Genomic DNA, 22,476 nt, shown 5'->3' with positions numbered 1-22,476 from the left:
GGGGGGGGGAATAAAAGCCCACAACACACAGAAACAGAAAACAGTTAACACATTTAACAGAAAAGGAGGATGTGCTTAGTACTGTCATAAATTTTGTCCCCTAAAATACAGTGTTGGAGGGGCAAGGGCATGAGTGCAGTGATAAGTCTGTTAATGCTTTATTTGCTAATTCATTACAGGGGGGAAAAAAATGACAAATTTTTAAAATACCAAAAAGCAATTGAAAGAAATGGTGGGCTTTGCCTTTAAAATGCTGGATTTAAGCTCTGTTTGATGTGTATTTTGATCCTTCATAATACAGCTGTAGTAGATCTTAATGGCCTTGGCTCAGAGCCTTGAACTATGCAAAGGGTTGGCAGACTATCACAGGAAAAACTAGAGAGAGCTGTTTTACACAGTGGTGTAAGAGTGGTCTCTCTAAGAGGCACATATCTCTCCAAATAACTAATATCAAACCCCAAGTTTAGATTATGCTATTTTTACATGCATTGATTCTTAACCCCTCCCTGCAGGGAAGGTCTGCACGGCTCTGCGATTGTTCGAAGGTCAGAAACCATTTACTGAGTCAGTTTTAGCACTTCGTCAGCACACAGAAACAAAACCAGGCTGCAGAGTTATTGTGTCTCATCAGAAAGAAAGAATTACAAACATATTTATGAAATGCCATAAGAAGGAAGTAAACACGTTGATGAGTGGAATAGTAAAAGACTCCCAAAATAATTACTGTCTCTGATGAGGGTTTAGAATTCCAGGAAGCTGAGGGAAAAGGGAGTGTCTCTTAATTAGCTGCACTTTTGCCATACATAGGTTGAATGTATCACTGAAGATGTTTTCCCTCCTCCCTGAGATCAAGGAAACCTGTGATCATAGAAATTTTCGTTTTCCCTTTAAAATATGTTAAGTTCCTCATTTCAGGAAGGGCTAGATAATCCCCATTCAATGTGCCCCAATGGGATCTCTCTTTCCCAGCACAGCTTTGAATGCAATGGTTTTCTCTAAGGGGTTTTTTGCTGTCAGGATGAATAAGGAAAGATACTGAAGGGTATAGTCTTGAAACTTGTTTTTTTCCAGAAGTACCTGCTGAAAAACTATTTGCAGGAGATGCTGTTCCACCCTGAAGGATGTGCTTCTGGGGGTGGCACATCTTTCGCACAATTAGAGCACATGCACTTGACATGCAAAACAAGGTCCCAGTCTAACACAGACTGTCGCAGGTCTCAGCCGCCGCTTTAAGCGTATCTGTCTGCCTGTAATTGAAAAACAAACAAAAACCCTCCTGTGAAGAACTCCTGCTGTTGCAGCACTAGAGCAAGTTTAACCTTTTTGTAAATAAATCTACAGGTAAAAGTGTTGTGTTTGAACATGCTGTCTTTGCTCACCTGGTCTATGTTTTGCCTACAGACTCATCTCTCATAGCAGAACAACAGCAGTGGTCTGTGAGTCACTATGGACATAAATCCTCAATGAAAAAAGTTATATGGAAAATAATATCTTGCTGTTCTATTTCTAAAACAACTTTTAATGCTGCTGTCATGAAAAACACTGTTAATTATGCTTATATGTTTCCAATGCTTTTTAATCATTTGCTCATTAGCCAAGAGGTTCATAAAACAGAAAGTCAAAAGCAGCCTGTCCCGTGTCCCACAATAGGAGGTAAACTGCTGAAGAGCCTCTTGGCCCCATGCTGGAGGTCTAGGAGCCTGCAAAGGCCCCGGAGCCACCTTTCTGTTTTCTCTGCTGTCCTCTCACCCTCCAGGGGCTTGCCTGAGAAACAGCCAGTGGTTTGTAAAAGTTTCCCTTTTATACAGGAACAAATTATACAATGTTAAATTTGATTTATTTACAATGTGCAAGACTATGTCGGTTTTCTTGTTATAGTATTATCCCTAAAACTGTGGCAAAACCAGAGATCCTTCTGAGTAATAAAGAGTGAGAGAGAGAAGAACAATTTGTTTTGATGAGCTGACAAACAAATGATTCAAGCACGGTTGCTTACTTACAATTTGGATAAATGAAGGAAGGGAGTATGGCTATAACAATAAATGTAACAAGGCTCTATACAAGACCACAGAGAAGGCATCAGCCATTTTTTATTTTAAACAAGACATATTTCAGTAGTAGTCATTCTCCATAGATTTCACTCTTACAAATAATCAGTCTTTTCTACTCATAAGCACAAACATGTATGTGTCTAGGCCAGGGTTCCATAGATTTCACTCTCATGCATACTTAGTCTTTCCTAGTCATAAACACAAACATGTATGTGTCTGGGCAGGGTTAGTTATGGTGACAAGGAGGGCAAGGGGCATGTAGTATCATGGGGCCTCAGGGCCTGATCAGCTTCAGGTGAGGCCTCCCCCTATACCCTGGCCCAGCTTCACCCTGCAGCTTCAGGCCATGCCTGAGTTATGACATTTATCATGGTAGTCCCCAGCTCTGCCGCAGCCATGCCTGTCCTTGGTCATAAATGCCACTGGTTGGGACTCTGAGCTGCAGACTGGCTTCCTGGCTTGACCTAGGATCTGCTTTGTCACTAAGGACCTGCCCCATCATCAACAGCTGTGTCTGACCCTGATTATGGCCACCAGACCTGATCCTGATCCTTATCCTGACCCAAGAACTGATTTCCCAGCTTGACCTTGGACCTGCCTTATCACTACAGACCTGTCTGATGAGCTGGACTCTTGGTAGACACCAGCTGCCACCCATGAGCATGCCCTGCTCCTGCTCATGGGCTGTGTTACCAGACTTAGCTCCTGATTTTTAGAGAGCAGTCAACTCTTGCTGTGCTCTAATGGTCAAGCCCTCATCACTTTTTCTGGATTCATCCTAAATGGTTGACAATGGTGCACAATCTTTGGTATCTCTTATATTTTCCCTTGACAAATCCTCAGGTCTACGTTGAGTTGTACCACACTGCTGTTGCTCTGTATCTCTGTTGTGGGGATTTCTTCACATCATGGACTTAGTACAGTTGTCCCTACACCAAAATTCTGCCAGTTCTCCATTCCTACCTATATTTTTTCTTGCGTTTTCTTAATCTCTTGACTTGCTGCATGTGCATCACTCCCTGCACTCCTGCTGTGCCATTTCTTCTGGTACCTGATGCTGTTTCATAGGCTCTTGTTCACATGTCATATACCCCATGTGCAGTTCTCTACAGGAATTTAAGATAACTAGGGGCTGATTTTATTTAATTTTTTTAAAAGTTACATGATGTGTGTTTAAGTTAAGCTTTGGGGTTTCCCTTAAATCTGTGATTGTTTTGTACTAATCTGTGGGTTTTTTTGCATTTTCCCACATAATCTTGATCACTAAATAAATAATCAGCATACCAGAGAAAGTAACCCCAGAAGTAAATAAACCCCAGAAGTAAATAAATAAATTGTCAATGAAATACCACTAAAGGCTTTCTCAATGAAACAAACAAGTGCTAGGAGAATTTCCTCAACTGAGAGGCTCTTGACACTCTTTTCTTTATCTTTTAAGGCTTAGTTGCCATGCTTCAGGAGATTTGAGGTAAAGAATATAAGAATTTTCATCTGAAGATTGTGCTCCAGTATCTGTGAATGAGACATGTAAGCTTGAAAATACCCACAGTAACAGAACAAATCTTCAATATAATATTTGCAGTATTATGATGTAACTTCAGACTGCTTTGAAAAAAATATGGAAGTGGCAGTCAGATTTGTGTATGTTATTTTTAATAGAAGTAATGTACCTATAAGAAATTATTATGAAATTTTATCTAAAGGATGACATAGAAAAACGATAATCCTACTTGAAAAAAGAAAAAAACACTTTAAACAATCATTATTAGGTGTGGTGGCCAGAATTGTTCAGAGAAGAGGTGAGTGTGTTAGGCAGGTGTCAGGGCCCTGAGGGCACTATTGGACCTTCCTGACCCTTCCAGGCCTTCCCCAGGGCATCTCCTGACCCCTGCCCATGGGCTCAGGACCCCATTTCAGCTCAGCCTAGAAGTATTACTCTGAGCACTGCAAGCTGAAAAAAATCAGTGCTGTCTGTTTAAAAGAGAGATTTCAGCACTCTTATGCAGACCCAGGGTAAGCAACTCTAAAAAGGAGGTACAGTATATGTCTGTAATGGATTAAAAAAAAAAAAAAAAAAAAAAAAAAAAAAAAAAAAAAAACCCATAGAACTGGGTTTTCCTATATTGGGTAGCCCTACAATAAAGGGCTATCACCCAATAAATTATATTTTAAAAGTTAAAAGTTAAAAGTTAAACTTGATTTTCAAAAACACAATAGAAACACTCTGTTTCAGTAATTCCTGGTCTGAGCAAATGGGTAGCTTGTGATGAATAAATATTGTCAGTTACAGCCAAGAATATTCTGTGGTGTAATTGAGAGCTTGTAATTTCCTTTTAGTAACGAGCTGCTGTTTCCCAACAATAAAATAAATACGATTTTGAAGATGACATTATGGAATCTTCTTGTTGAATTAATAAAATTAAAATGCTTTTATCAAGATATAAAATTGCAGGAATATGGTTTTATGTAAATGCTCCAAAATGTGTTCTGCTCTGGAAAAATGCAGTCATACTATTACTCTAAATATGAATGTCTGATCCAGTTTAAAAACTCTTGGAACAAACTACTGGTTGCAACTTTGGCAATACAGACATACACAAGCAACATAGAGTTAATTTTGAAAGATTTCTTAGAGGTATCTGGATTTAAATGTTCCTACCACAGAAAATTCTAGAATTGCTATTTCCTTCCACATCACTAAATATTTTATATTTTGAAAAAGCCAACTATCATACATAATATTAGAAAACGGCTGTGTCTTTTTTCAAGCCCAGGCCTACCAGAGGACAAATATGTCTTCAGGGAGAGAAATATGGCCCACTTCAATCCAGTCCTTCACTCATTCTCTTTGGCCCTAGGACAATTTAGTAGCCACCTCTAGGGAAGCAGCCTTCAGTTCTTAAAACTGTCCTTCGAAAAGTTCCCAAATTCAGATTCTTTGGGGAGATGCAGGTTATAAGCCTGTTATCCTCTTAAAACCTGGGGTGAAACAGAAAAGTGGGGGAGGAGAGAGGACTTATGCTTTGCTATTTTCTTGATTACCAGGATTTTGACTAAATGCCAATTCTATTGATCAGAATGACAGCAACCAACTTACTAAATGTTTAAATGAAAACCACCCTCTAAAGGACAAATTCAAGTTTACACAGTAAAATTAAACTTTGTGCCATGATGCTTTAAAAAACCTCGATGTATGTGAAAAACAACAATGGGAAAAAAATAAGCAAGTTTCTTCACAATCAGAAGCAAAACCAGCTTGTCAAGTATCTAGAAACATCAAAGAATATTTATACTGTTGGTCAGGAAGCATTGGATCATATTGTATGATACAACAGGATGCTTTAGGACAAAAACTCTTTAATAAGATGAAATAAACACATTTCTTCTGGAATGACAAAGGACTTTTTTGTGATCTAGGGGACTGTTGTTGGTGATTCTAATATTCATTATTTAGTCTGCAGGGCCCTCAAAATGAACTTTTGCCAGTGAAAGCTCACTGGAACATAGGAACAGTTGTGATGAAAGCCCTGGCCTAAGAGAACACTTTCATAGTCAAGGTAAAAGCTTTCACTCAGATTGTCAGACAAGGTGAGCACCGCTAAAATGGAAAGTAATTTTAAAAATGGATGATTTACTGTGTCATACTTTCAGTCTTTAAATAAAACAAGCTGTCTCTTCAAAATGTTATGTAGAGGGATTTTTTTAATAAAGATGCAGGATGGAGGTTAAGACAAATACAAAATTGAAACATTTTTCCTTTAAGCCAACAACAATTTTTATTGAAAATTATAACCATGACAAATCTTGCAGGAAATATTTGACGAGGTTTGCTGAAACTTGTTTTCACTCACAGAACTGTCAAACACACCCAGGCTCTGCAGGCCCTGTCACTTCACTGCTTCCTACAGTTTGCCCTGTAGCACTTTATGCTTCTCAGAGCTTTTGGTGCCAGGACCACGATGATGTTTAGGTGTATCTAAACCACTAGGGGCCGTAACAGACCTGTAGAAATAAAAATGACTCAAACTATGATCATAATAGATACACACTAAAAAGAACTATTAAATAATCAAGCCTCCTTTTTTCATAATGGTTGAGATCCCTGTACAGGCTCAGGGCACAGGCTGTTATTCCAGTTCAAGGAACTCCATAAATATGTGTTTAATTTTGAACACGTTTGACAGTTCTTTCGCAAACGGAGCTAATTTCCTGACTCAGATAGAGTTGACAAATCAAATTACGAAAGATTACTTAACCTTTCAGACTATCACACATTTTGGAAGAACGCCATTTCCGAAACAGAATGGTATACACCATGGTGCTACTGAGGCTTAATATAAAAATGACACACTTAAAATGCTGTCCTTTAATTAGAAAATAGCTTTATAGGGGAAGAAAAAAAAAAAAAAGGACTTGCATTTAGCACAGTTCTATGGCTCATTGTACTTCAGAGTAATTTCAGGAGACAGTTAATGTATTGTTCTTTCCAGCCCATTAGCACAGTACAATATATTTAGTTTGACAGATATGTAAAAAATGGCACTGCACCTTTATGCGGCAGGCACTTATGCCTTGTTATCCTTGGTTTTATATGTTAGATTATTCTTGCATTCAGAGAAAGAGTCATAGTTTATTATTTTGATTCTGTCGTTTATTCATAAGGTATATTACTCAATTCTGAGGTGCCCATTTCCCTCCTGGTTATGATGACCTAATAACACCTCTTTCTGTGGCAGTGAAATGTAATCCACCCAGCCTGCCCTATCTATCTGCATATTTCTGTCTGCAGAAATTAAAAATTTGGTTTACATTTTTATACTCAGTAGACGCATATTTGATAGTAATGGGCCATGAGACCAGTTTTAGAGAAGAGACATGGGCTGGGAGTCACTTGCAGAAAAGCAATGTGGGAAGGCAAAAGGGAATTGAAGATAAACCCCCTTGGTAGTATCTGTTTACAGAGGTGAGGCCAGACCCATGCCCATGTCCATACCACTCAACCATTCCTACTGAGAATCCCTATACTTGTGCTCTGGCAGGAACCTAGTGTGGGCCCATATGGATGAACTGTAAAGTGGACAAACCAAATTCATCCCAGATATAACTGCAAAGTCACATAAAAATAGTTTTTTCTTCATGCTTTATGTATTTCAGTAGTACTAGATTTCTTAAGTAGAAGGTGTTGTCAAGGCTCGATTGAAAGGGAAGCTGTCAGTATAGCATGAGTAGCCCCAAGTGACCTCCAAAAACCATCACACTCGCAGCATTCTAAAAAATGGAGACAGAAAAGCTGCTGCACTAAATCCCTCATCTACACACTTTCTAATGCAAGGAAAGGGTGTAAGATTTTCTTTCAGGGGAGCAGTATGGTGATGGAGCTGTGCAGATTTGTCTACATTTCCCAACTGAAGATCAGTTCACAATGGATGGGATACAGTCATGTGCCTGAATAATTGGATTGCTGAATCTAACAGTAACATTTCTGTACTACTGCTGATTGGAAGAACACAGGAAAAAACAAAACCAGAAACACTGTTAAAAAAACCCCAACATTTTAAAATGGAAGATTCTGGATACTTTTGTTAGAGAACCAGGGGTGGGATTCAGCTCCAGTGTGTAAATACATCCATTCAGACCTCTAAATGTAGGGGCTTGGTTCAGTTGCTGTGTTGTCATCTGAGATGGTGTAAGGCAGCCTGCCTGAGCCTCAGCTGCTTCTCCAGAAGGTCAGAGATCTACTATATGCCCCATGACATATCTGCCAGCTTTGGACAGATGCTTCTATACCCTAGGGCACTTAATGCTTACGTTTAATCCCACTGGAAACTTCATTGCTACTTGGTTCAATTTGAAAAACACATCTCATTTAGTCATCTGAATCCCCCCCTAGAGTCCATTAGCTGTATTAACAAGATCTCCAGTCACCTGCAAACACAACATTTAAGTGCCTACAAGCTGGGGCTGTCCCACATACCCCTCCAAAGAGTTCAAAGTTCACCAAATGTAAAGACTCAATAAGAGGCATGTGAAAACATGGACCTGAAAAGCTTCACTGAGCCTCTCAGCAGATTAGTATTCCAGTTTCACTTCATTTAGCAATTCTTAAAATCATTTTTGCATCAACAATAACACTCAAGAACCAGGTTGTTTCAGCAGATGTGGTTGATTCACAGGCAAAGCTAAAGCCTAAATAAACCTTTCAGCGGCTATTTTTTGGATCTGATTCAGAAAATGTTCAATATTCTTTAATGAAATTAGCATCCCTATTTCAGATTTAAATGATACACGTTTAACAACTCATTTAAAAAAAAAAAAAAAAAGAGAGACCAAACAAACAAAAAAAAAACCAACCCACAAACCAAAACATAAGAGCTTTACACGGCTGTACAGAAGATTGGTTCCTCCTGCCAGATTCAGAAGCTTGACAGCCACAGCCTCAGTCTAAGCACAGGCTGTGCTGCTCAGTAACAGTTGGCAGCATAAACTTCCTACCACAGAGCTCAGGTTCAAGGCTTCCAGGGAAACTTGGATATCCAATCAAGTGTCAGCAACTTGTCTGTGCAGATGTTACTTGGCAGTCTTCTATTTTGCTCACAGAAACAAATCAAATATTCCTGAACAATATTTAAACTCTATTTATAAGTGCCTCTTGCATAAATATTTTGAAGAGTAAAGGGAAGGAACCACTGGCAATCTGTAGGTCGTTTCTGGCCCATGATTTTCAACATATTTGGAAGTGATCTGAAACTGGAGTGAGGAGGGAGGAAGCAAAGCCTTAGTACTGGACTTTGAGCTACATTCCAAGTCTGCCTGTGCATGTCCATGCACCTCACTGATCTGGACACAGTCCCTGATGTGCTGAGTTGATTCCCTGGCTTGAACGTGGACCACCACAGGCTTGCGTGTCTGGCAGTCTCTGACATGTGGCTGAGCTAGGTGACCACCACAGGACCTGCTCAGCTTACCCTGCTCAGGCCTTGTGAGACTGTGCCTTGTCATTCTGCTCTGCCAGCTCACCTTTCCCTGCAGAACAGCTTTGCTGCTCCCAACAGTATGTTATTTAGTGTGACAAAGGATTTCCTGTGAAGACTGTAGAATAACTGGCTAGGTAATAAACCAGCAATTAAAATTCAATGTAAATAAAGGTGAAATTATGTGCATTGGGAACAACCATCCCAACTTTATACCAAAGACGGGAGTTTTATTTTTACAAACCCATAAAAACTGAGAGATAGGAAGAGACTGATTTATTTCTTATTTAGGCATTCACTGTCTGTCTAGCTAGAAATTATCCCGTGAGGGACAAATAGGAGCAACTAAAAAGCAACAAAATCCCCAGTGCTATTGCTGTATACCATTATGCTGTTTATGTGTATGTTTTCCAGCTGGATGGCTCATGTAGATCTTTAATAGCAACAGTACTTTGCTTTCTAATCTCCAGCCTGTAAACAGGTTATGAAGAATTTATACTGCGTGTCAGTTGAAAGCAAATATTCTGTGCTCTGACTTTCATTGTCTGGCATAGAAGAAAACTGTATGCATTCATTCATATCAACCTGTGTTGGTCAGTCTGGGTTTTCCATACCATCCAAAACTTTATGATGTCAGGACAGTAGCACCTCACTGCACAGAAAGGGTAAATAAAGCAGACAATATCTACGTAGCTTAACTTCTCTTAGAAGAAGACAGAGAGCACTTGCATCCCTTTAAACACAACAACCCAAATACAGCTAATACTCAAAACATCGTCCTCCCTGGAGTTTTGCTGTAGATATCCACAAGGCTTATATTTCACTCTGCAGTACTTCAGACATGGAAAGAAAGTTGCTCCTTTCAGGGGTGACTAAAACTGTAGGAAGCACATCTAATCACACTGAGTGTTCGCAGAAGCACACCATGGCAAGAATGTGTCCTTTCATCCAGCATTGCCTCTGTGCTCAGGATAGCATGGATGGGTTCAGAGAAAAACAATATGAATTCAAATTTGGAGTCATGAAAAGCTTCTGTTCTTCCTCCCATTGTTATTCCTGTGTTTCATTTTAAATCTGTGCTTGCTGTTTGTTGTGCCATAAAAATTGGCGTGATATGTATCAGCATAATATGGCATGTTATGCTGTTGAATGAGATACAAAGATAACATAAAAGACAGGTCTTGTGTAACACACGTGTGCTTGAAAAGGAACTAAAACACAGAGAATACCCAAGATACACAGTGAAAGATTTCTGTTTAAATTTAGGAAAAAGGAAGAGGCATTTTAGTTGCTATTTATATTCTCATAGAGGAGAAGAAAAAGCTTTATTTTCCCTAATGTGGAATTGTTTTAACCAGTGCAGCACGAGTGAACTTGGTGGACTGGACTAACAATCCAGACCAATAGCTTTAACTTAAAACAATTTCTGTGTGTGTGTTTGGCTTTGGTTTTCCTTCAGTCACCTTTCAAAAGCAATAACAACCAAAACTGCCCATTCATCACCTTCTCTTTGATCCTCGTTCTTGATCGCAGCTATTTTGCATCTTTGTTCTAATCACTCCACCCCATTCCTTGCAGTAATATTAACGAGAAACTTCCTGTTCGTGGATGCCTTTCTGCAGTGAATCCAATTACTGTGGCTCCAGGGAGGGGTTCAATGGGCAACAAATGCAACAGGGAAGACAGATTGGTGTCACAGATAGGTTTTCAAAAGCTGTTCGTAGTCCTCGAGGTTGTGAGGCAGGCAAAACAATGCTACAGGTCAGAATAGGTAATAGCATTTTTTCAGGCCCCCAAAAATCCTTGTACAGGAGGAACAGACTCTGTGTCAGTTCTTGGCCAGTATGGAGAAATGTGCTTTGCCAAATAAAAACCTTGGAGATATACTATAATTTATGAAGGACATGAGCATCAATTCAAATTTAAAAAAAATGAAGTGAAAATAAGCTGTTGAAGTTCAACAATTTCTAAAAAGACAGAAAAGCCTTAGTAAATCTCCGTGATAGACATAGTTAATTGTATCTTTAAAAGGAATGATAGGCTAACCATATTAGGAACTATCAAATCACATCTCTACTGTGCAAAGCATTTCTCTAAAGAGTTCAGGCAAATGGTTCCTCGTAGTACCTGGCCTCAAACCCTGCTTGCCAACATAGCGATGGGATGCTTAAATTCAATGCATTTCCCCGACTCTTCAACAGCGCAGCACCAGGCTGCAGGGGAGCGGGCAGGAGCGGGGGCTCACAGCCGCTCTTCTGATGTGCCGTACTCAAAGTATTATTAAAACTGTGAGGTAAATTTCTGATGAGCTGCAGATTTTTAAGGGTGTAAAGGTGTAAATTTGTCACAATTTCTGTTGTCTTTAGCAGCTTAAATGTGCAAGAAACATTCACAGTATATTATTTTTGAATTATCTCAGCTGACATTACTGTGTTGGATTAACTTTTGCCTGGATAGATGGAAGCTGCCCTGGAAACCTTGAAGTTTAATTTTCCTTCATATTCTGTGGTCTAAATCAACATTAACAGTGTGTAAATTTTGCTCCAATAATTTAAATTTACTTTAAAATGGCTTGGATTTACTTCATTACTTTCTTCAGCAGTAGGAGACCATTATCTGAACATAAACTCTCAGTTTATTACCCTGATCACTTAATCACATCATTTTATCTCTGCAGCATGTAAATAGAGAAACAATAAAAGGAGGAAGAACAGATTATGACAAGAGAGGAACAAAACCCAAAAGCATTTGAGAGTCTCATTTTACTACCATAATGCAGCCTTTAAAAGTAAGTTGGGAAGGTACCTTACAGGCTGGATTGTCTCCAAAAGGTAGAAGGCTCCTATCAACAGTTACCAAGATACCAGTATTAAAGTAATTTCTCATACAGAATTCAACATTAACAGTTTTTCAGTAAAGAGTTCAGACATAGAAGCTGTGTTTGTTTATATCACATACATTTGCATGCTTTAGAGACCCTTCTTCTGACTCAAGGCCTGATTTTGCGACATAGGAGTTCCCCTCTTCTCCTGAGTTTCAAAATAAACAAAACCAACTTTTGCTTTCTTCAAAAACATATCCTTCAAAACCAGTGGCATATGATAGTTTCTTTTTAAATACTTTTACAGTATTTATGCCCTTATTCAGTAATTTGTCATTTTGGTCTTCCAAGAACTTCCAATTAAAGCAATAAAGTTCCACTGTAATTTATAAGATACCACTGTAGCTTTTTGCCTCACTGGTGCCTACAATATCGATGACATAGCTATATATGTAGATTGCTTATAGAAGCTCTACAGCTGTTGAAGTGACATCACTCACAAATGTTTAAATGGATACCTGCATTGATACCACATTTAGTGAGATGAATTGATGTACTTAGTCTTCTACAAAGGCTTCTACATATCATGGGGACAGAGAAACAGAAGACTAAACAGTAAAAGAAAAACAACAAAAAACAACAAAACAATCACCAGTAATTGAATCAAAAAAACCCTGAATAAAGAGATTCAAATCATCTAGAAATCCAGCATTACAGTAAAATCACATGCAGTTGCACTAGAAATATGAGGTTTATCTTTTTATCAGGAAGACAATTTAGAAGGAGTGGGAGGAAAGTAACAGTAGTATTCAGGGGACTGAAGAACAGGCAGAAGATAAGAAAAATCCTCAATAGCTCCACTGCCTTGTACTTTGAACAATAGTTTGCATTATCACTACATGAACATTATACAGTAGAATTGTTATTAACAATGCCTCCAATTTATAGTCACTTCGCACTGGAGCAAGATCTTTTTCATAAAGTTAATAACAAATTACTGATATGAAGTGTATGGTTAAGCAGATCCCCATTTAACAAAGTTACTCAGCCAGTTTGCAGATACCTCAGTACATATAAACTCTGTTTACCCTTAGCTCAAGCAGCTAGACAGTATTCAGGCATCTTTTGCTGGATCTTTTTCACTGGAAGAAAAATACCCATTCTTTCTTTGCATATCCTGGTTGTGCAAATCATCTATCCAAAGTCCTGCTTCCTAACACAGTAACAACACGTGACAGCAGGAGGGTAACTTCCACATTCAGAAGCCTAACTGTATTTCCAGATAGGTCTGAGTTCAGAATTTCTGATCCATGTGGAATTGCAAGTACCAGATTTTATTTTTTGTTTTATCCCTGTGTGAGAGATGAGAAACCAGGCCTGAGAGAAACTAAGAAAAACAGCCTGAGAAAGCAGAAGTTGAGGGTCATCAAAGGAATGCCTCAAACACTCACAAGACAAAACTATGAGTCACAGGGTGCACTTTGTGGAGGTCGAAGCTGATAACGCTGCCCAAATAGAAGATGCAGCTGAAGGAGGGAGTCCTGTGGAGACAGGACAGCCCTGTTCTGGGGCACCTGGACAAATTTCAAGGGCCATCTGTCCTGTGAATGACCTTTGCTTCATTATCCATGAAATGCATATTAAAGTTAACACCCCTCAATATGCTAACGAGGATTAACATTATCCTCATTGTCATCATCCCATGAAACACCTTACCCCTCCCCGTACATGGATACGTAGTATGTGGGTTGACCTAGCGAACAGACCCAAGGAAAGTGGGTATAAATCAAGGGGTGGAAAGAAAGGGGGGGGCCTGGAGAGTGCCGTGAAGCAAAGAAGACGGATGCAAGCAAAAAAGACGGCTGCCTCCTGGAACCCCCGCTGGTGGGATCAGCGCAGAAACCCACACCAGTGATCTGTATTTCCCCATTCCCTCTATCTCCCTCTTTTCCCTTTCCCATTAAGCAGTGCAAGGCATATTGTATTGCTTGCCACAACTTGCTATGTACTTAGCCAATTATCATGTGTTCAATTAGTACATTGTGGGTAGTTAATAAATGTTTGGACTTGGAGACTTGTTGTCTGCTCCAATTGGGGATTTGTGAATCTGAGTCACTTGTCCCCCTTGTCTGAGTGGGAAATGACACCCTGTAGTGAAGGGATATCCCTGTAGGCACAAACACAAACTCCATGTTTACTGGTTTCTGTTAAATGAGAATTATATCATTTCATGACAGTGGTAATGAAGAATTACATGTCATTAAGTAATGTGTATCAAAAATCCAAAAGCAGGTTTGAAGGCTGTAAACCACTGACTAAAACTTACTCCTCTTGGGTTCCCCTTCAGGCCACAGCACTAGTGCTCTCCATTGCCCTTTCTAACTTGCTGGTTGCTTTCATACATTCACCCAGTCTGAATCTCATGCAACCAAATCAACATTCTCCTCCCTCCCCATTCTAGGAGTCACTCTGGTTTGATCTCCACTAGAGTGGAGCTGAAACCTCCTACAACTAGGTCAATAATACTTTAACTTCATGACACAAATCAATGACCTAATCAAAAGTATTCTTCTCAAAGTTACTCAAAATATGTTGCTGGGTCAACTATGCACTAGTAGGCTTTGTCAGATTTGGCATTGCCTCTCTGTGCAGGTGATCTATGAGACTCTCCACAGCTGTCTCACCATCCTTTGCACCAGTTTCTTCTACCCTTCCTCCTAGTCATTGATCCTGGTGATTGTTGGGCCTGGGATGCTGCAGGTTTCAATTTAACATTTTGCTTTACCTTCAGACTTTAAGCTCAGTTGGAATTTTCCTAGTCCTTTACTCAATCTCATTTGCCTTCCTCAGAGCCTGTTTTGTTCCACACTTGGCCCTTTCTGTTGCTTCCACCATCTTGTGCACCAGCAAGGTATCACCACAGCCCACACGGGAGCCAAAATTAGGCTTCCCACATAAGGTCATTTGGTAGGTCCTTTCCTGGTTTCCTTTTTTATCATTTTCCAGGCACAGAGCCAGGATCTGGGCATTTTGCCAGCACACATGCTGCTCTCCAACCCCACCCTGGACCTCATGTCTTCATGCCTACCTCACCTCTGGATCCGTGCCTGGGGCTGCACCCCTCACTACACCCCTGCAGTGGAGCCACTCCTGGTCCTGGCCCAAACACCTCTGCATCGGCCCCACCTGTGAAGCCGTGCCCCAGGCTGGGCTCCTCCCCACACCCTTGGCCTTGTGCTTCCCTGCCAGCTTCCTCCCACGTTTACCCAGGAGTGGAACCCAGCCTGGGTCCATCAAGCTGGAGTGTTTAATGGCTTGAATTTTGAATGCAGACAAAACATATACATAGGTACAATTAGAATTTATTCTGCTTGAGAAATGGAGAGAACATGGGCTGTAGCAGTATGCTTCTCTCCCAGATAAGCATCAATCAAACATCTATCGTGTTATGTACTTTTAATTGATTTGTAGGTTGATATAGCGGTATACCATCCCCAGACACATCAGGCTCCTCTATAGGTACATCTTCCAGAACAGGTGTTCCTCTTCTCTCATGATGACTTTTGCTGCAGGTGCAGCAGAATATGATCACCACTTTTTTGGGGTCTGGCTGGGATAGAATTAATTTTCTCCATAGCAGCTGCTAGCCTGCTGTGGTTTGCATTTGTGACTAAAACAGTGTTGATAACACACCAGTGTTTTGGATGTTGCTGAACAGTGTTTACACAGCATCATTCTTTCTTTTCCCCACTCTGCCCAACCAGCAAGTAGGCTGGGGGTGCACAAGAAGCTGGGAGGGGACACAACCAGCCGACCCAGGCTGACTGAAGATAAAATCTTGGGGCAAGGAGGAGGAATGGGGCATTTCTGTGGTTAAAGCATTTGTCTTCCCAAGTAACTGTTATGCATGATGAGGTCCTGCTTCCCAGGAAGCGGATGGACATCCGCCTGACAATAGGAAGAGTGAATTAATTCCTTATTTTGCTTTGCTTGCACATGCAGCTTTTCTTCACCTGTTGTCTTTATCTTGACACATAAGTTTTCAGCTTCTGCTATTCCAAGTCTCTCCCTCATCCCTCCTGGTGGGAGTGAGAAGGAGACTGGGTGAGTGCTCAGCTGCTGGCCAGGCTCAGCCTGCAACAGCATTCAAACTACCTTGGCCTTGGCTGACAAAGTCTTTTCATTGTCCTGCATTAATACAGATTTGTCACCAGGGCTGATGGAAAACAGGTACAAGTGTCACCATCAGGGCATGGAGGAAGAACTGGTTTTGTTCCTCATCTTGAATGAGAAGGTGTTTGAATGAGAAAGTATATTTGCTACCCTGAGCTAATCATCCATAACATGGGTTAATTGCAAAGGCAGAAAATTATTCCTGCCTCCTTTTTAAGCAATTCTGCTGAGCATCACAGTGCCAAGGAAATAAAGGAGAGAGGGAAAAGCTTTGATCTTCTGGTAACAGGATTCAGCTTCTCCTTAGAAATGGACTGTTTTTTCATTACTGTTCGTTCCATCCTCAGAACAGCATGTCCAGCTGCTAACAACATCATGATTTTTAAGATCATACAAAAAGTAGGTACCATCACCAGAGGCTGCCCATACCGGGGAAAGAAGTTAAAGGTGATAAGCAGCTCCTCACTCCCTTCAGATTAATTATTTGTCCAACTGGGAGTCATACTACTACTTCCACTGCTGCTGGCAGCTGCTGCTGTGGCTGAGTAATAGTGTGTCACCCAGGTAATGCAACATGTTGATTTTTAACATGCTAAAATCCTGCCAGATTAAGGTACTCAATCCTACCAGAGCCATTTTCTATTTCCTGGGGCAGCAACTGATCTCAAAAACACGCTGTCAGGTATACCAACACCACTATGTAAGGATCCCTATAATGCCATAGGACTGGTATCAAAGGACCTGCAGGGCCTTGCAAATTAGCCTGTGATACCAGATAGAGTATCCATGCTACATGTGGCACAAAATCTTTATTGTGCAGTTTTACTAATTTGGTAATGACTGCTGCCATGCTGATCACGTGGCAACACTTCCACCATCAAATCCAGCAGAGTAGATGAACATGATTGTTTAATGAACATGCAAATCTCAGATAAAACCCAGCTGATACTAAGGCTTTGCCATCTTGATTATGTATTTTAAATTTGCTCTTAAGAAAGAGGCTTTTAAGTAGCTCATGTGAGCTGGTAAATAAAACAAGAAGCTAAAACTGAGTACGTTATTTTGACAGCTCTTGTGCCATCAAAATACTTTTACTAGGATTTTTGTGCTAGTAATTAAGAAAGTGGAACTCATCCTATCTTTATAGTGTTATAAAACTTGTGTGTTTTTCTTTTGTCTGATGAAATAGAGCTGTATAAGACAAAATTTATGAATGGCATTACAGGAAAATGAGATCATATATAAATTTTTCACCATGTCACTGTACCAAAAATTACCAGAAAATGTTGTAGCTATATTAATATATATATGCAGCCTCTAACACCTTCCCTGTGGATTATTGATACAATTTCTTTGTTTTTCATTATTCCTGATTTAAAAAAAAAAAAAAGTAATGGATTACATAGCACTGTTACTTTTAATGCACACAAATGTCATGTTTCTTTCAGTATGAAATACAAAGACTGCAAGGTTCATTAACAAAGGATAATTTGCAGAAAAACTACTAATGAAGTTAATTCAATTGGAACAGGAAAGACTTCTTAATTCTGCATCCCTTCAGGACCCAGAGATTCAGTTAGCCTGCACTAAATTTTCTTAAATACAGGTTAACACAATTAGAACAATTCAAGCACAGATTTACCTGGGAGGAGAGCACCAAAGGTGCTGAAGTTACCCTACTAGCATTACGTGCTATTATCTTCAGTACTCGCCATTAAAGAGCTCTGCGGAGCACACAGTTCTCCCTTACATGCTTACACAGACCAGCTATTCATAAGCGGCTGGATTTGGTGCCGCAATCAAAGGTAGCCAGGATGTTGAGCAGATGAAAGCTATAAATGGCACAGCAGAGCTAGTCTACAGGAGAACTGCTTGTTTAGCAAAAATCTCATGTCACATGGAGGAGGTGTGGAGAATAGGGAGAATAAAAGTGAAAACATTCAATTTTGCATTGTTGTTTGTTTCTAACCTCTCAAAGCTGCTTATATTTCCACACCTAGTTAAATTCTCTTCTTTTACTACCAGGTGCACCAGAGAGAGTCCTCTGCCTTCGGCCACTCCCATACTGATCCAGTTCTTTTAATTTAATCCTGTTATTAATGTGCAGAGTTGCTACTTTAGTTTTTAATACGTTTAAAAGAATCTTTCCATATGACTTCTTTTGCCTTTGCACCAGGGTTGTCAAACAGGGGTTGGTTGGGGAACCTGTAATGCACAATGCAGGAAAGATAACCTTCTCTCCCACACTGCTCCCACAGCTCCTGGTAGTGTTCAGGCTTCGGAATCTCAAGCCTGTGTTACTCTGAAACAGGCTTACAGGTAGAAATAGAAACTGAATCACAGAATAGAAGTTTAGAATTTAACGCTAGAGTTTGTAAATCTCACTCAGATGCTAACTCCTTCTTTTGACAGAATTCCCTCTCTCCCCTCCTTCAAGACCTCTGTACCAGTTGCACATGCAAAACGATGAACTGTGAAACCAATTAGATATTTAGCATAAATTCAGCAAGGAGGAAAGAGAACGCACATCATTTGGCTTCATCTCTCCCATTAGTGCCAGCAGAGGCTCATGTGTTACATATCACGGTCTTAGTCATGTAAGCGCATGCCCACTGTTTCCTCAATTCACCACATTGAGATCAGGATCAGATTTACACCCAGGCCACACGGTGAATCTTCAGTGGGTTCATTTAGACAGTCATTCATTTTCACCACCTATACTAGGCTCTTAAAGTTTTTATCACTTTCCAACTACAACTTCATGGTACTCTGTGTTATAAATAGTACTATATGCCTATTGTCCAGCACTGAGGAGCTCTGCAAAACTCCTTAAAAACTAACAACAACAACAAAAAGACAGTAAAAAGAAAGTTTCAGAGTCATCACTTAAACAGAGCAGTAACATCATCCTGGACTTTTTTTAATATATTACACATGTTAATAAAAGGTCTAATCATCCTGTGGAATGAAATAACATCTGTACTTTCTGGTGTTCCTTGAATCAGAATTATTAAAGACATTTATCACTAAGGATGTATCTATACTGCTCACGTATTTAATTTAAAAGATGGAAGAAAAAAAAATTTACAAAAAAATCCTGTTCAAAGTATAACCTGTATTTATAGAATATCCTTTCTCATTAAGCATCGGGTATCCATTTCTCACTGAATTTAGTTAAGTATCCTTGATGAGAGAGTAAACAAAAATAATTGACAAGCCTCATTAAATTCCTCTTAAAGCGTACAGCTGTTGACTTCAATGGGAGTTGAATCAAACTCTAAATTAAGAGCTGAATTGCTCAAGGTTAAAACAACTTGTTTCAAAGCCTGGGGACAGTTTGTTCATTTTTATACTGTATTGGTATTCTTCTTGTACTAAGTGTACAAACAGGTGGGATGGGATTCCTCTTACCTAACTTTAGACTAATACAGTGCACAATTCAGAGCTAGTCATGCTAGACTCCCTTTATATTCAATGGAGAAAAGGAGGTTCTTTTAAGGCATGATTCATCTGACCTATTTTAGATGTCTACTTCAGAATGAGATAAATTGTGTACTATAAGGATTTGGTTTTCTTCACTGAGAATAAAGGTAATTAGGCAAACTCATTTAAATGGAGCTGTCTACGCTACAAGTGTTTACAACTAGTAAAATGAATACTTTCTCTGGCAGATGAAGATATTTAGACTCGTCAATGTATGTAGAAGAGAATTAGCTAGTGAGTTGAACTGAAGTACAAATGTGTCTTTTACTTGATCTTCCAGGTGGAACTTCCTTGCTATAAACAAAGCAAGGGTAAAATATTTTTTATACTCTTTACGTTTGTTCTTCTGATATACTATATTTATATCTGACAACATCAATAGTCACTGATATTTAAAAGAAGGATGTGAATGAGCTACTCCTCCAATTTCCACTGTTAGGGATCTTTATGCAAACCAAGAAGAGTAACAATTTTGCCTTATCCTAGTGATCCTCCTGCAATAAAAGCACTCTTGGAGTTAAGAACTGAAAAAGATCACAGAATTTTCTGTGATATAATTAAGTTCTAGACAATCTGCTTCTTATCTGGAATGGAAGGCATTATCACTCTACAACATGTATTCATTTCCCATGGTATATTTAGAGAGGCATTCTGATTTTGCTGTAACATAGTTGCTGTACCCTATCCTCCTAAACAGAGCATGTAAATAAAACAAGAGTTTTGTCTGCGGCATTAATAGCTGTACTTGCTTCAGGGTTTAAACAAAGCACAATATGCTTTTAGCTCGAACAATTTAACTAAAAATATCATTAACTTTTTCTGTTATGCAACTCCAGATTGTGTGATTTTTATTGTGTTTCATTTATTTTAACTTTCTAAATTAAATTAAAATTGAAGTAATAATTTTTGCAAGATTTACTGCCTTTCTTCTTCACCCAACACTGGAAATCATGAGAATCTAAAGACACCAATCACTGTTGCTGATAGTTACTATCTCTGATAATCTCGTTATTATTCTCTAGTAAATGAAGAGCTGATGTATACGATGAAACAAACTTTCTCACAATGGGTTACATTTACGTCTTGCAGTCAGTACACAGAAGCATTATGTATCTCTTCAAATCTCTCTTTCAAAGATTTAAGTGTGACATATATGCTATAAACCACTTGGAATCACAGAAGCATAAAATAATCTAGATTGATTTTGGGAGTTCATCAGGTTGAATTCCCTGCTTGAGCAGGGCTAACTTTAATGTTAGATGCTCAGTGCCTTCCCCAGTCATGTTTTGTGTATCTACAACTCCCTAGACAACCTGTTGTACTGTTGAATCAACCATGATTCCATCACTGGAACTGTTCAAAGTCAGGCTGGACAGGGCTTTGAGCAACCTGGTCTAGTGAAAGATGTCCATGACCTTGTCAGGGGTCTTGTACCAGATGATCTTTAAGGTCCCTTCCAGCCCAAACCATTCTATGATTCTATTTATTTTTTTTTTTCATAATGGTGAATAATAATTTTCTGATGCAATTTATGTCCATTGCTCCTTGTCCTTTTGTGGTGGAGCTCCAAAAAGATCTCTTTGTAATCACCCACTAGAAAGTTGTACACAACAATTAGATCCCTTTAACCTTTTCTTCAGACTGAACAAACCCATTTTTCTCAGCCTCTACTCATGTGTCACAGGCTGCAGTCTCCCAGTCAGCTTTGTGCTCCTCCACTGGACTTGCTTCAAAATGTTAATGTTTCTTATATTTGGGAGTCCAAAACTGGACACAATATTCCAGATACAGCCACTTGAGTTCACAGGGAATAGCCACTTCCCTTGGCCTGCTGGCTACCCTCTTATTAATGCAGCCCAATATGCAGTTAGCCTTTGTTGCTGCAAGGACACATTGCTGGCTCATGTTTGGGTTGTTCACCACGACCCCCAGGTCCTTTCCTGAAAGAATGCCTTCTAGCCTGCCAGTCCCTAATCTGTATGGTGGCATAGTAATTTTCATGTCCAGATAGAGCTTTAGAAGAGGTTTACTTGGCTTTTTTTATTTGCCTTTTTTTTACTTGCCTTTTTGAACTTCAAGAAGTTTCTCTCAGGCTATTTCTCTAGCCTGTTGAGATCCCTCTGAATAGCTGCCCTGCCCTCCAGCACACCATCTTTTGCCCACAATTTAGTGTCACCTGCTGTTGTAGTGAGGATGCATTCCATCTCATCATTCAGGTCACTAGTGAAGAAGTCGAACGGTACCAGGTTCAGTATCTAACTCAGGGGAATACTACTCCTAACTGTCTGACAGACTTTCTGTAGTAACCAGAACTCTTTGACCCTGATGGATGAGTCATTTTTTTCAACCTTATATCCACACATCCTGTCCCTATCTCTCAAGTGTAGTTACAAGGATACAACTAAAGATGGTCTTGACAGTCTTGCTGAAGTCAAAATAACCAGTAGCCATTGCTCAGCTCTCATCCCCAAAGCAGTCACCTCATCACTGAAGGCAGCCAGGTATCTGTGGTAAAGCCATGTTGGCTGCTCTTAAATGGTGTTCAGTTCTCTGGTGAAGAAGGAGCAGATATATGACTCTACACAGCTATAGCAATTCCAGGGGCTATAGATGGCTTTACAATGCAGCAGTCAGATTTAGGCTAGCTTTTATATAACAACACATGCAAAGAGAAGGACAGGGACACTTGTCTATACTGTCATGTTAGCTTGGACCTGACCTTGTATGCCTTGCATATATTCCTCATGTATTGGTTCACATAAGCCTGAGTCTAGCATAAGCAAGACAGCTGGCCTGATAAGGAATTAAGGTACAACTAGAGGAGTTTTGAGTTTGAACCTAATTCCTGTAAGCAGTTTGGATGTAAAAAATGCACGAGTCATTTGAATTGGCCTACTCTCAATCCTATAAAGTTGTCCCATCATACAGAGCAGCTTCACCTATCCCTCTGTATGACCTTGTCTCTTGACACCAGTCT

General features: G+C 39.7%; 1 protein-coding gene across 1 annotated transcript in view; it reads right to left on the bottom strand.

Moving 5' to 3' along the window:
* Positions 1–1,144, bottom strand: part of DDX10 (DEAD-box helicase 10) — a 188,554-nt gene extending 187,410 nt beyond the window's left edge. Inside the window, exon 1 of the mRNA XM_026857252.1 lies at positions 1,078–1,144. Within this exon, the coding sequence (XP_026713053.1) occupies positions 1,078–1,144 (67 nt within the window). The remainder of the gene's footprint in view (positions 1–1,077) is intronic.
* Positions 1,145–22,476: the final 21,332 nt, after the last annotated feature.

The sequence above is a fragment of the Athene cunicularia genome, assembly GCF_003259725.1.
Source record: "Athene cunicularia isolate RWA chromosome 1 unlocalized genomic scaffold, athCun1 chr1_part1, whole genome shotgun sequence".
In the NCBI taxonomy this organism is placed as follows: domain Eukaryota; kingdom Metazoa; phylum Chordata; class Aves; order Strigiformes; family Strigidae; genus Athene; species Athene cunicularia.
Note: the sequence above shows the minus strand (reverse complement) of the source record. Positions and strands in the feature narration are given on the sequence as shown.